Below are 15,361 nucleotides of genomic sequence, written 5' to 3' on the forward strand. Positions count from 1 at the left end.
TCTCTCTCTCTCTCTTCATCCCAATGGTGCACTGGAAAGAAAATGTCGCCACAGATGCTGTAAATACTGCATTTAGACCAGATGTGGCAATAGAATACAGAAATGTTCCAGACACGGACGTATCAGAGCCAGAGCCTTTTTTCATGTGTTAATGATCCCTACCCCGACTCCGCGCTGTCGCATCTGCAGAAACTTTTTGGTGACTGTTATGACCCTGGACTGGAGCTTTAAGAATTTGGTCCAGATCTCAATGCTGTAGGTATTATTTGTGCTTCTGTCTCTATATAAACACAGAGACACGTTAGTCACAGTCTGTGAGAGTTGTGTGCAGTCTGTGCAGCCGTCTGCTGGGAACACGCAGCGCAGTGGCAGGGCCGGAAAGTGGGGGGGGGAATGGCCCCCTGGCCCCAGTGGTTCCGGCGCCTATGAGTAAAATGATTACTGAACCTCATCAGTTTTTAGCTGTGTCACCAGATTCTGTTAGCCAAAACTGAAGCCCAGTCATGTTTTTCTCTAGTGTACATCCTGGGTTTTGACGTATCCTCAGCTCCACATCCCTAGCATACATCCTCTTTTGCAGGAGTTGTTTGTGTGGTAGCTTTCCAACAGTTTGAAGCTTCTGATAGCCCACTTTTCATCAGCATGTCCTGCTCTCAGCAGCTCCTAAGGAACAGGATATGCCGGCACAGGTTTTGTTTAAACTGGTCATATATAAGTAGTCTGGTGCCCCGCTGATATAGCGTCATTTAGAGGTTGCTGGAGGCTGGTCTCGAGCAGGATTCCAACCCCTGATCTTAGGATGGTGACTGCAAATTGTGTCACTGTGGGCAGAGGTTTAACATCACTTCCTCAGTGGACCACTGGTGCATTCCCAAGCTAGTCATAAATCCCATCTTGAATGAATTAGGAGCTTAAATTCTCACATCAGTCTGAAAAAAAAAAGAATTCCTGTTGATTTAGAAATTAACGGTCTGTATTGGGGGTTTGCTACATTGTACAAAAGAAATACCATATTATGTGTGCACAAGACCAATAAACCAGGTTATTAAGTGCCTCTAATGACGCCTGTATTTGCAGAATCTCTAAGTGAGGCGTTAAAGGCCATCAGTGTGAGCACAGAGCTGATTGAAGAAGAGCTTAAGCCTCATCTGGATACAGTGTTGACGGCGCTGCTTGAAAAGAGTAAGTCATGTAACATACCTGCAGACAGGCGTGTACAATCACAGTTTCTATTAGACACTGTTAAACTGGAGATTCATCCCCACCAACGAGCACTTTCATAATCTGAGCTCTTATTTTTATAGCTCACAATACAAGGAGTGGTGTATGTATGATAAACACAAAAATAACTGATAGAAAAGGACCCATATATAAAAGTTCATGTCAAAGAGAATAAAGTAAGGTTTGCAGAAATCAGAAAATATATTTTAAAAACCCACCAGTGATTTTAATTTTAAACCGTAACAAATAAACTAAATGTAACCTCACGTATCTCTGCTGTGTGATGTGATGTTTTCTTTTTGACGTTTGTAAGTCTGAACAAACGGATTTGCGTCCCCACAGAGCAAAATGTGGCTGTCGAGATCACTGGGAGTGGGATTCTGCCCATTCTGACCCAAGCTTTACAGAACAAAGGCAGCTTGAGCTGCCAGGTGGCTCTGGTGGTGGCAGAGATGGCACGAGAAGGTATACTCTTTCAGTTTTTTTGTTTTTTGTCAAAATAAATCAGTGAAACACAGCTCACCAGAGTAGGTCAGAATGTTTTAATGAATCGATTCAAACATAGAAAGTCTTTTCTGAGCAATTAGAGGAAAAAAATCCTCTTGCATCAGCAAGATTTTATAGTAATCATTGCGACTTGTATGATTTTAAAAAAAAGGAGCCATTTTTCTTGCCTTTTTGCCAGCAGGGAATGTCGTTAGTCCAGCAACCCACAGACTCTCATAGTGTCATTAAGTGAAATACTGTTTTATGATGCTATATTATTGTAAAGCTGATGTAATTCCTACAATAAAGCCTGATTACCAGACTTCAGGATGCTGAACGTTGCCTCTGTTTGTACCGTAGCTGCGGTGAGAGAGCCGTGCATCGAGGCCGGCCTGGTGAAAGTTCTGGTCCCTCATCTGAACAGCCACGATCAGGAAATGCTGCTGAACACCGGCAGGGCGATTGGACGCATCTGCTTCGACAACAGTGAGTCACTCGGACAAGTCGACGAGTATTTCTGATAAAACACCCTTCGGTACTGCAAGCTTGTGTCATCTTTTGTGCTCAGTGACAGACAGTGAAATTACAATAATATTAGAGTAATAAAGCATGTATAGCAATGTTCTAACAATGCTACATTTAAACAACAACAACAACAAAAAAGAATAGGAAGTACATTGAGGCACTCAGTTATTCTTTCAATTCCATCCAAACCTTTGCTAATCGTCCCCCAGCTTTGGAAAAACCCAGGCAGAAAATACATCAAAACCTGCAGCTGATAAACTTTTATAACTTTTGGTAGCAATACATCTCATAGAGATGTCACAAATAAAGATGTGCCATGGGACCGCTGTTTGGTGTGAAAAATCAACTTATTGTTGTTTTTATATGACTATTATAGTGCGGGTAAATGTTGGCTCACTATTTGGCAGGAAACGAGTCAGTACTCTTTTTGCCTAATGCGCTGCTGATTAAAGGTTTATGGAGCGTTTACAGCTGAATTAATATTTACATAAACAACTGTTTATTAGTCATTTACAAGGGTACCCTTATTTGAAAGTGGCACCCTGGGTTTTGATCTGGCACCCATTCCAGTGGAAATTGGAAACGTCACAGTAGAAACATCATTTGCAGTTTAAACAAGTCACAGAAAGTTAGACTTCAACTTTCTTGTTAGTTTATCTTACTACTCATTTGTATTTTTTTTACATTATGTTAACTTTTAATCAAGCTTTACATCAGAGACAAGTTGTAAAAAGAAGTTGCACTTTTGAATATAAAAGGGAACATTTCTGTCCTCCGGGAACGCCTTAACTCTTCTTTTCCTTTTTGCCCAGCATACCAACAGGACCAGCTAGTCCAGAGTGGAGTAATCCCCAGATTGGTGTCCATAATGAAGGAATACCCAAATAACGACCCACTGGTGAACGTCTGCCTGCTGGCTCTCTGTAACTTGGCTGACATGGGTAATTATTACCTGCTAGTGTTCACTGTAGTAAAGATTTGATCTCAGACTCATTTTATTACAAACACAAGTTTAACTGGGTACAACTTAGGCTCATGTGTGGAGTAATTAAGTAACTTTTGCAGCTGAAATATTCAACACTGTCTCAGCAGCATAAAGGTTTCTTGGGGAATACTCAAACTGTAGAACGCAGCTAATTCGATCTGAAAACTGACTGCATATTGGAGCCCGTTGTTACAGTGCTTCAGTTTGTAGATGGGTCCAGTTAAAACTGAACCACAGGAGGTGGTCGGTTGATGGTTGATCTCTCTTAATAATAAAGAGCTGATTTAGTCACATGTGCCAAAGCCTTTTTTTCTCAATGAGAAAAATAATGCTTTTATAGAAAATGCCACACAAGCAAACCAAAAAAAACCCCACATTTTTGGATTTGTCTGGTCTGAATTCAGTCGGTGATATTTGTTGCTTCACCTCCTTTTAAACTCTTGTTCTGCTGTTTCTCACAAGTTTGCAAAGAGTCACGTCCCAGCTTTCCCAGCAGTGTCTTCATATCTGCACTCTAGAGAGAGTCTTTGAGTCCAATCTTCTAATAAAATGAATAAGTAGCATTTCTTCAAAGAAGGGAAATCGCCCACCGTGCCAAAGATTTAAACAAAGCTCTCATGCAATCTGTTGGCGCTTGGAATATGTGTTGGGGGCGACTGCCACCTACTACCACACCAAATTGTATTTTAATATCTGTAAAAATGACTGAGTTATAGCCATTTTGTGTCTGCTACTGTTGGTAAGCTATGGTGGCCATCTTGAATTAGGCTGACTTCCAAAATGTGCATCCATTTACATTGTGGAAGTTTCACTAAAACTCGCCCAGTGGTTCATGAGATATTTTTCCTCTCAGACAGACAAATGAGCACACATAGACAGGCAGTTATATGCCTGCAACACAGACTTGTTTTTTTCTGTTAGCATGCTAGCATGCTACGTAACATGCTACACACAGGTATGTTTGAACATACCGTGTTGAGGTATTTGACAACATTGTTGTTACAGCCACAAATTTATTCATAATTTAAGAAGACTTTAATAGCTTTTCAGTTCCTAGCAATGTTAGACCAAGGCATCATTGTTTACCACTAAAAAGGATGGATATAAAGGTGAGTTTCTACAACCAGAAATGATGTCACATCCAACCTAACCACGCTCCAGTCATGGTTGGACAACCAGCAGGATTTGCTAATTGTTCTGCTCAGTAACCAGGTGAACTAACAGGAGCAATTCCAGTCTACTGCTGTCTTAAACTGAGACAAGTGAAAATAAAAAGTTTATTTCTACAGCTAAGACAGCCATTTTGAAATTTGAGGTCAGGGTTGGTCAGGGACCTCTGACTTTCTGAGTTGGATTTTCAGCTTCGGGGGGTCATTCCTGTAGATTTTTCCTACTTGGAACTCAGAAATCCCAATTTCCAACTTCAAAGGAAACAACATACATCCCAGAAACCAGCCCTGGTCATGAGGGGTGTGTGTTTGAACCACCCAGACCCTTTGTGGTGGGAGGAACCTTAAACATATCGGATTGGTGGGAACGTCCAGTTCTGAGTAATCTGCCTTACAGAGTCTTTGATTTTTATATTTGACTAATAAGTAGCTTAAATCATTTGTTCCCTTTTACCAGATCTTGGCCTTTGCACCATTCAGAACCAACGCTGGCTAAGACAGGTCAAAGATGAAAAAAATCAAACTCGTCAGGAGCAGATAGAGAAAACCGACCATTTGAAAAAGCTGCTTTTCTACTCTCACTTCTTACTTGTTTGTGTGAACACTGTCAGTAGCTATGAAACTGTGTGTTTGCAGACAGCGCAAGGGAGGCCCTGGCAGAGCTGAACGTGGCAGACACACTGATCGCTCAGCTGAGACGAGCTCCTGATGCTGAACGGCGACACGTCATCTTGGAGATACTGGGTTCACTGGGCGAGAGCGGTAAGAAATGTCTAAATTATTATTATTATTATTTTTTATGATTTATAAACCTATAAATGTAGGAATGTAGAAACTGAAAAGTGTTGTGATTGCTAAAGTAGCAATAGCTGTAGGATTTTAATTTGAGGTAGGCAAATTACTGCGTTCATTGTTTTCTCAACTGCCTGTTTCCTCCAAAGAAAGCACAAGTTCCTCTGCTGAAGTGCCACTATCTTAGTGCACACATATACTACTTGGTTCTCAAGCTTTTTAACACACGATCCTTAAAATAACAGCTGCACAGCCCTGCAACCCAAACTATCTTTAAGTGTCCATCGTTTATAGCCCAATTAAACAAGGGTATGATGATAACACCAACAGTTTCAACAAACATTAGATTATTTCTATCCATTTATAGCTGCACTTCTTATCTTTTGGAACAGCTATGACAAAGATATGCTAATACCAGTCATTTTTCACTTCAATATCTTTGGGTTGTAATCATGTCAAGACCCCAAGGTTAGTGTTTCAGGACTCACAGCAGGGTCCACCCCCCAGCTTTGGGAACCACTGTGTTAGACTGTCATGTCCTTCACAGAGGATCCACTAAACCAGCCAAGACAAAATAAAGATTAAGGATCAAATTTTAAAAGCAAACCTTGTGCCAAGACTCCACTATATCAACTGTTTTATTCAGAAACAGGCTCACATTTGTTATTTCTTGCCTAAAAATAACAAAGCGATTGCTGTTCAGTTGATTCCGTGCAAAGAATATTGCGTGTCAGCAATGAAAACAAATATATATACTGTATATATGTATTTCTAATCTTCTCTGCTGCACCACCAGATGCTCTGAAGCTACAGTTTGCAGAGTCAGGGGTACCAGAGGCTTTATCAGAGATGATCCGGGACCTGCAGGGACATTCGGACCCCCACGACCTCTGCAGCGTAAAGATCGCGTCCAACCTTATCGTGTCCCTGCTTTTAGGAGGTGAGTGGTGTGGGACGTAGTTTTATGCATCGCTGTCTGCCTCCGTGTCAGTTTATTCACCTTCTTCTTTTTTTTTTCTTTTTTCTTTATATATATGTATTTATATAAATCAGACAGACGACACAGCAGAAACATCTTTCATTAAACAGGTCACAGAAAATTGAACTTGACATGACAAAGCTGGAGTTTTGATACCTTGAACATTTTTTACCGACTCGCAGTTTAAGTTTTATGGATTTTGGAGATTTTACCACACAATTTTTTATAGACAACCTGTTTTTATATCTACAGTCGTTACACTTCTTACATAGTTTATACACAAAAATGTATGTATTTTTGTCTTCTTTCACCCAGCGTCTTGCTCTGCTATAAGACTTACAGTGTTCTCTAAAATCCCCCCGGAGTGCAGAGCGCACACATCCAAACTCTCATTAACTTCCACTGTATACGAGCTCAGAATATCCTTTTCAAAACTGGAAGAGTCTTTTCTGATTTATCATATTTCTGACATAAACCACAGATAAAAATAGTTCTTAAATCCATTATTAATTGAGGACTATTTTAGTTAAGGATTTTTTTTTAATATGACTGACTACTGACTTAGGCTTAGCGCTCTCTGTCTGCTTGTGTCATAAAGAGTCCTGTCAGGGAGTGATAGGCAGGTGTGTCATTACCAGGGTGACCCTGATGAGCATCAGCTTTAACATTTCTTTTGATCTTGGTTTTTTTTTACACTTCTCATACAGTTAGCACATCAGCATTAGATTATTACACAAAGGATGTCACTGAATATTTTTGGGCTTTAAAGACGAAAGATGGTCAATGTTGGAATTTTAGACAGTGTAGCTGCATTAACGTCCTTCAACATTTCTATTTCTTTGAAATCCTTTTTTAGTTTATCAATATAATTTGACTTTTCTAATGTGTCCACAGAGGTGAAACCTTTTGGTTCTGTATCAGTGGTAGTTATTGGACAGATTTTCTTGGGTGGTTTGTTAGATTTTAATGTTGTTCTGTTTGTGCGTGCGTGTGTGTGTCAGATGAGTCCATGCAGAAGTGTTTTGGTGAGGGCTCAGGCGTGGTCTATCAGGATATTCTGGCCTGGCTGCAGAGCTCCAACACCCAGCTTCAGCTCTCTGGAGCCCTCGCCATCGCCAACTTTGCAAGAAATGGTACCAATTTTTTTTATTTATTTATTGTAAAGCTTCTTCTGTCTCTCTCTTTTAAAACTTTGATTTATTTTGACTGCTCTAAAGTCCCAGTTTCTAACAGATGAACACAGGTGAACATAACACCAAGCTTTTTTTTCTACAAAAGTGAGAAAATCCAATATTACATGCTTTCTGATTTAATGGAAGTTACACATTACACATTTCATTTATTTATCTGCGGCAATGCTGTTTGTTTAAAGTGAAGCACTATGTTTAAAACCCCGAACCAAAGTTTGAATTCGTCTTCGCTCTGTTCCTGGTAGACAGTAACTGCGTGAAGATGCTGGACCTCGGTGTGGTTTCACACATCCTCACCTTGTTGGAGCAGCACGTAGAGGAAGGAGACGTGTCTGTTCAACATGCTGGACTGAGCGCACTCAGGAACCTGGCCATCCCCGGTACGCCACGCTTGAAAGACCAAGCAGTAGCAACAGGGTACAGTGAAGCTGCTTCTCAGCAGAGGAGTAGAAGCAAAGTGACTCCATTGAAGCTCACAGACTTTTGGAGCAAACCCTTGTACAAAAAAGTTCAGCCAGGGCTGTTTTGTTGTGAAGCGGCTAGCTGCTATGAGAACAAAATGACGCAATTTTCGTCATGCAACCACATGAATGAGAGCAGAATTTGTGACTTCTCATGGATTATGACAACAGCTTAAGATGGCCTGGCTAACGGGAGGCAGTGGTGGTGGGCAGTAAATTTATAGGGGTGGCCACTGCGCCCCTCCTGGCTCCCCCTTGGTGGTGGCCCTGTATGAGGCAACAAATCAGGAAGAATACAAAAGGGAGAGAAGACTTTATGTGTTTATAGCATGAAATGCCATTCACACCCTGGTTCATTTCCAAAAACATTTTTTAAACGCCTTAAGCTAGTTAGAATATATGGCATTTTAAACATTTTTCCTGTTCTACGGAACCGTAACTTAGGGCTACTGTTACACCCCTGCTTTAGTGAAAACCAAATTCACTTACATGTCACTTTGTAGGTTTGTACTGATGGTCCGTTAGGCTATGCACTGAGCACACAGGGCAGACAGAATCCAAAACACGAGGGGCTGACCGATCAGAACAAACTGCACACATGCACACGCGAGGAGGACAACATAAATGCACACCTCAACAGACATGCGTGTGTCTGCCTTTCAGCCACCAACAAGGTGCGGATGCTGGAGGATGGAGTGACTGAGAGGATAAAGACCCTGCTGCGCACCGACATGCCGCCAGTTCAGTTCAAACTGCTGGGGACACTCCGCATGATGGTGGACGGACAAGGTGGGGAAACTTCAAAAGCAATCACACACTCACAAACGATGCATTTATACTGTACAATATAAAAATATATACAAGTACAGGGAGGAGTGATTACTAAATGACAACAGCTGGACTAATGAGCAGAAGAGGGGCTCATTAAGGGAAATCCAAACAGACAGAAGAAATTACTGCAGCACGACCTCACAGAGATCACAAAACCACGATACACAGATCACCAGGAGAGCAGATCTGTGAACGTCTTCTCACCCCTGGACGGTCCTGTGGTTTCATGCTTATCTATGGTCACAGTTTCCTTCCAGCAGCACCTCAGTGTGCGTCTGTAATACTTCAAAGGGGACCTATTCTGCTTCCTTGAACAAGTCAGGATAGGTCTGTGGACTGTACAAAACATGTTTTATTCAATTTAATACACAAAATTCATTCTTATATATTGAAATTTCACCTGATCAGATCTGCCTGTTTTGAGCTAATTTCAGAATGAGTGGTTTTAGGGCTACTTCACTATTATGCAAATAAGCTGCTGTTGGCCACGCCCCCACCAACTCAGTGTCCCATCTCAGAAGATAAAAACTCACTGAAGGATTCAATGCTGCGGATCTGATGCACATTTATATCGTTATTAATTCAAACAGCGGCATATTGTTATTAATTCAAACAGCGGCAATAAATGGTTCAAAACCCGACTGGTAGCGGGTCGGGACAGCGGCAATATAGACATGTTCTATATTTCAGCTGACAACAGAACATTTTCCTTTTCCAGCAGACATTGTTCAGCAGTAAAACCAGCAGAAGTAACATGACAGTCTTCCTGTAATGAAGTGGGCGGAGCTCTTCTTGGGTTGCTAGGTGAGGGGCTGGGCTGGGCTTGTGGTTGCTAGGTAACAAGGATTGTGATGCAACAATCCCAAGGTTTTGCAGACACCAGAAAAAAATTACTTATTGCTAAAAAAAACGTCTGGGTGTTTTTTTTTAATTTTTTTTTGTGCTTGGACTGTTTCTAGAAGTAGTAGCTACCCAAATGGAAACACAAAAACATGCAAAAAGTGAATTTTGCATAATAGGTCCCCTTTAAGATGAGAAGTGAAGCAGATTTGCATATCAACACAGAATGAGCTCCAAGAGGATATTTTTGTTGTTGATGAAGTTTGTTTAATCCAAGCAGAGGTTTTTTTTAAGGATTCAGTGGTTTGTTTTCTTTTTCCAAGGAAGCACAAAGCCTCTCAGCTGTGTACTGACATTAAGGATTTTCCGGGTTTTTTCGCCTGAGTTTGAAAACGTCTCCCTGTCGCCCGTTTCTTTGTCTCTCAGAGGAGGCGGCCTTAAAGCTGGGGAAAGACGCTGAGCTGCTGGCCCGAGTGCTGGAGTGGTGTGAAGCCAAGGACCACGCGGGCGTCAGGGGAGAGGCTAGTCGCCTTTTAGCCGCCCTCGTCAGGCACAGCCGCAGTCCCGTGAGTCTGTTCTTCCAGCTCGAGTTCAAACGCCTTTTCCCCTCTCGTCCGTCAAACTAAGTGTGCTCAAGATCCAGTCCGTGGCAGAATGACGGGCTGATTGCTTCTGTCTGGCAGGAGATCGTCCGTGCCATAGCCAGAGCAGATGGGGCTCGCCACCTCATCGCTATGGCAACAAGTGAGCATGTCATCATGCAGAACGAGGCCCTGGTTGCCCTGGCGATAGCATCTGCTATTGACATAGGTAATGCAATTTCAAACAACCCCGGTTTTTCTACATCTGTGCCAAGCTCAGAATGTTCCTTGTCTGTATTTATTGCCTGCTGCCGTGAAAAGAAGGGGATCATGTACCCTACTGGTCTGTATCTGTGTTCATGTGTGTGTCTGTCTGTTAGCAAAATATCTCCTGAACCACTGAATGGATTTTAATGAAACTCTCAGTCTGTAGCCACTGGGTGAAGATCTACGACTGATTCATTTTTGGAGTCAACTAGATTCAAGATGGCTGCCACAGCTAATGAACGTTAGCAAACACAAAAAGGGCTAAAACTCAGTCAGTTTTGCAAATATTGAGCTAAAATTTGGTGTGACTGTAGCTGACAGTCATCCCCAACAGATGCTCTGAGCACTAACTGATCGCGTAAGATCTTTGTTTGTTGACATGCAAGGTGGCGAGTGAGATGAGTTCTTTCAAGGAACGCTAGATTCAGATGTTAATGTGGACTTTTTTTTGCAAACCCAGTGGTGCAGTATGGGTATTCCTGCCATTTTGTTGCTGTGCATGGAATCTGTTTGTACAAATGAAGGAAAAAAGTATCTGCAGCAGCGTAAACTGGGCCTGCGTGTCAGACTGGAACTGGTTGTGGGTTAATTACATGTGCTGCCAAACAAAAGCAGACTATCCAGCTCTGCAGGTGGGGCGGCAAAACTGCTCAGATCCACAGACCAAACAGTCTGGCGAGGAGCAGCACAAGTGATCGCGAAGCCTTGAGCTCAGCAGAGCTGCTTACATCGAGTCAGCAGCCGAGACACGATAAGCGTCACAGCTGCTCTTTGGCTTGGATATAAAAAAAAGGAAGCTATAGCAGTCTAGTCTGCTTTAATAAATAAACCTGTAGTGAACCATTTGTTTGCCCCTGAAGTGTCCTTAGCATCTGGGGACGTTATATTCCACTGCCCTCGGGAAGAATCACAGTGCAAACGTCTATGAGAAAAACACGACAAGTAAGATTAAAATTCCTTTAAAAAATTGTATATCACCTCCTGCTTTTCATGCCAAAGTTTTAAGCAACATGTGGGGGCTGACTGTCAGCTACTACCACACCAAATCTTAGCCCAGTATCTTTAAAATAGACTAACTCGCAGCCATTTTTCTGTTTGCTAAGTCATCTTAAGTCAAGTTGCAGGTGTAGCGCGCAGACAGTGATAACCCTCTGACAGGTTCATTAAAATCCGTCCAGCCGTTCTTGAGCTATTTTGCTAAAAGGCAAAGTAACGCAGACACGGGAATTAAACATCACCCTTCTTTTCAGGTGGCGGGCAATAACTATCACAACATAAAATAATGAAAGTGCAAACCATTTCAGCCCTAAAGTGAAGCATTGTTGGAGAATGACAAACTTCCATATGTCATCATATCAGGACCTGTGATGGGGGTCCTTTTGCAGCGGTCATAAAATTAAACTGCAACTAAAACTGAAAAACATATGACTGAGAAACTTGGAGTCACTGCTCAGATGATAAGAGATATATCACAGTTATTTGGTTAAGAATATTAATTTGTTTATCCGTGTTTGTGTCCTTGAACACTTGAGAGTCCATGAGGGACCCACTGAAAGAGGCCGAGCTGTTACCGACCCTGAAGAAGATCCTGGACGACCCGGTCGGAGCCGTCGAGGTCAAGTTCAGCACCTTGGGTCTCATCTGCACGCTGGCTAACTCCAGTATGTTGTTTTTTGTCTTGTTTTTTTGCTTTAACAGCACACCAAAATGTCCAAAACTCCTTCTTCCAGATTTGAATTTATTTTGTTTTACGCACGACAACAACTTAAATGAGCGCGCCAGGAAAATACAAACTTCTCGAGGAACGACTTGTTTAGGTCCCTGCGTTGTTGAGCTTCTAGCTCAGCTTTTCAAATAAGAAAAAAAAAACCATTTGTGGTCACAGATTAGGATGATGTCCCTGCTTCGCTTTCAACATATTAGAACGTGGCTGGGTCGCAGAAAAATCCGAAAACTTTCAGCGTGAAGGCAATCACGATGCTGCGACTGTCTTAGTGCTCAATAAAAAAGGGTTTTCCTACTACCTGAGATGCTCTACGTCACCCTCATCACGCTCCATATGCCTGTCCTCACATGACTGTTTCAAACCCTCAGATGTATAGGCCTGGAAATAAGCTCGCCGCTACCAATGCTCATATGACGTCTGCGTCAGGTTGTTTCCATGTCGCAATCACACTCGTAGCCTAGGCACGAGGCCCGTATGTCCAGTCCTGCTTTAAGTCCTGCCTACATCAGCGCACACACCTGTGTTCTTACCTGACGAACTCGGAAATACTGTCCATGTTCTGCGTGCCTTTTTACAATGTAGTGGGGTTGTTGTCTAAAAGGGGGGATCTCTCTGGGCTGCCTGCCATTAACTGGCATCTGAATGTCTCCAGAATGTCTTATGACGTTCGCGGGACTCTCAGTTTCCTCGCATGAGTTGTAAGAAAAAGGAACGCAAGCACCATCTCTTCAGTTTTGAACATGTTAAAAAAAAATTGGTACAACAATTTTTCTCTCAAAATAGTCACAAAGTTCTGTCTCCAAACCGTCTCAAATGAAATGTGGCTGCGCGGCTCTCTCGTGAGTGAAACCACAAAAGGAGTTCTTCTTGCGGTTTCGAATCTCTGTTTCTTGTTGGTAAGACACCGACTGCTCATAAATACAACCAGCAAAATGTCAAAAAAAATAAAAAATAAAAAAACACAACGTCCAGTTCAAGAAGGTTGCCACAGCTAATCTACTTTTGCCAACACAAAGTTAGCTTTAACTTACACAGACTGGCAGAAAATGAGGTGAAGCTTCTGTGATATCACATACTCCGAGTGTTAACACGAGAAGTGGCTGTGGCGGCCATCTTGAATTAAAACTCAGCAGATGATATGCGTTCCCTCAAGGACTGCAAGGCCTTGAACGCCGTCACATATTCACTCTGAAAGTCGCACAGAGCACACGTCGCATTTGCAGTTTGACCACCATGTCAGTCCATCCCACACGTCTCTGTTTTTTTTCTGTCTTTGTGACTGTGTGCTACAGGTGTGATGAGGGAGGAGCTAAACTCGGTGAACATCAAGGAAAGCCTGGGCAAACTGGCCGACCACAGCAGCAGTAAACTGGCTTCCCAGGCCAGCTCCATACTGACCGTCCTCAGTGACACCAGCTAAACCGGCGCTCTGCGGCAACGAGACAATCCACCTGCTCCACAAATTTACCTAGATTACGCAATCAAACGAGCTCATGGCTAAGATACACTCAGTATTCACACCGGGAACGCAACCAATTTTTTTGTAATATTTGAGAGGTTAGGAGTTCACGGACTCTGTTTAAACGCTGGAGCAATGAGGGTTCATGAGGGAAATCTCAGATCACAGCGGCCCATCAGTTATTCACATTTGTGCTTCTTTATCGTCCTTCAAGTGGAATGTAAGGCTTCGTTCTTGAGATGGTGGAGATGTTGTCGGGTCATATTTGCTGACTTGATGGAGGCGTGTATGAATGAAGACGAAATTAAATGAAATAGCTCAGACCAATGTATTTAGAGATTTACAAGTGTTTTTTTTTTATTCTGAAGTAGATGACTAACAAACAGGCTGGATTGTTTGACTGACTGATTGTTGAAGGGTCTAATCCAATGTTTATTCGTAAAACAGTGTGTAAGAAAAAGTAGAATAAATACATAAATTATAGTCATGGGGGGAAAAAACAGAAGTCCACCCCCTTTCAGTTTTAGGGTTTTGTGTATCAGGACATAATCAAAATGAGCTGGTTTTTATCAAGTTCTAAAATTCTAAAAACACCAGATTTCACTTCTTGTGTAAAGCATATCAGCACGAACACCTCACACCAAGTGTCAAGCACGGTGGTGGAGGGCTGATGATTTGTAAAAGGGTGGACTTTCCTTTTCCTATGACTGTAAATAGATAAATAAATACAGCAATAAATAAATAATAAAACAAATAGCCCCCCCCAAAAAAAAATTTAAAAAAATTCATTAATTTAGATGCAATAAAAAACTTTTTATTTAAAAAGAAAAACTTTTATTTATTCCCATTGACTTTATCGTGTTGTTCTAAATTTATTCCTTTTAAGGGATTTTTATTTTCCAGTGTAACGTGTTGTTTCACGGCTGCTTTTATTCTGACGTCTATCATTCAGATAACGTGTGGCTACCTAAATTAAATCATGAGACGGATACCTAACCCTGTGTTTACATCCGCCACTGTGTAAATGTGTGAGTGGCAGACAAGCGGAGCGGCCTAAAGTTTTGATTAAAAGGAAAACAAAGACACCCGAGGACTGGACTAAAGACAAAGAAAACCTAACATATGATGTATATACTGAATAAAACAGATGTGAGAGGGAAGCTGTAAACACGGAAACTAAGAGTATTTACAGAAATAGGTGAAATATTTTGAACATGAACTGCAGTCTCAGCCCAGAGTAGGAAATACAAAGCATAGGAAACATTAGAAAATCGAACTTCCTTAAAATAAATAAAAGTGTCTCTTAAAAAAAAAATATATTTTTCTAAAAACAAAATAAACAAACCAAAAAAAAAAAACCCATTAAGAAAGCATTTATTGAATTATATCAGCTATGTCACTCTACATGGCTGTAGCTATGATTTATCTGTTTCCATATTTATTTCATAGACATATTTATGTATTACACTGATTTTTTTTTTAAGCAGAACAAACATAGCAATATAAAACATCAACTGCAAAACTTATTAATCAGTGCAGTTTTAATACTGATGTAATGTACAGGAAGAATTTTGGCGTAGAGACAGTAGGTTTCCTTGCATAACAGTGCTTTGGTCTAAATTTTGTAGCTCTCTTTTCTGTGTGTCATTGTACAAATGGAATAAAAGCTGACAAGGTCTCAGTTTGGCTGTGTGCTCATGCTTCGGCACTTGATTGTAAGGATGTTATTTTGAACTGCAGAGATCAGTAAAATTAATTAGTTGATATAAGGTTTGAAGGGAAGTTGTGGTCATTTCGAAACAGTGTTCTATATAAAAAACTCTTTGAATGACCTCAGTTTGGTCTTAGC

General features: G+C 41.4%; 1 protein-coding gene across 2 annotated transcripts in view; it reads left to right on the forward strand.

Moving 5' to 3' along the window:
- si:dkey-191g9.5 (rap1 GTPase-GDP dissociation stimulator 1) overlaps positions 1–15,193 on the forward strand; it is a 19,912-nt gene extending 4,719 nt beyond the window's left edge. The window contains exons 2-14 of one of the 2 annotated variants that reach the window (XM_017432865.3): positions 1,078–1,182; positions 1,564–1,686; positions 2,068–2,193; positions 3,045–3,173; positions 5,023–5,148; positions 5,975–6,118; positions 7,159–7,290; positions 7,593–7,727; positions 8,472–8,597; positions 9,906–10,045; positions 10,163–10,289; positions 11,860–11,988; positions 13,346–15,193. In XM_017432865.3, coding sequence (XP_017288354.1) covers positions 1,078–1,182; positions 1,564–1,686; positions 2,068–2,193; positions 3,045–3,173; positions 5,023–5,148; positions 5,975–6,118; positions 7,159–7,290; positions 7,593–7,727; positions 8,472–8,597; positions 9,906–10,045; positions 10,163–10,289; positions 11,860–11,988; positions 13,346–13,473 — 1,670 coding nt within the window. In that variant the 3' untranslated portion in view covers positions 13,474–15,193. Of the gene's footprint in view, positions 1–1,058; positions 1,183–1,563; positions 1,687–2,067; positions 2,194–3,044; positions 3,174–5,022; positions 5,149–5,974; positions 6,119–7,158; positions 7,291–7,592; positions 7,728–8,471; positions 8,598–9,905; positions 10,046–10,162; positions 10,290–11,859; positions 11,989–13,345 lie in introns of those variants that run through there. The other variant, XM_017432856.1, reaches the window with a different exon arrangement.
- Positions 15,194–15,361: the final 168 nt, after the last annotated feature.

This window comes from Kryptolebias marmoratus, linkage group LG22 (genome assembly GCF_001649575.2).
Source record: "Kryptolebias marmoratus isolate JLee-2015 linkage group LG22, ASM164957v2, whole genome shotgun sequence".
NCBI classification, from domain to species: Eukaryota; Metazoa; Chordata; class Actinopteri; order Cyprinodontiformes; family Rivulidae; genus Kryptolebias; species Kryptolebias marmoratus.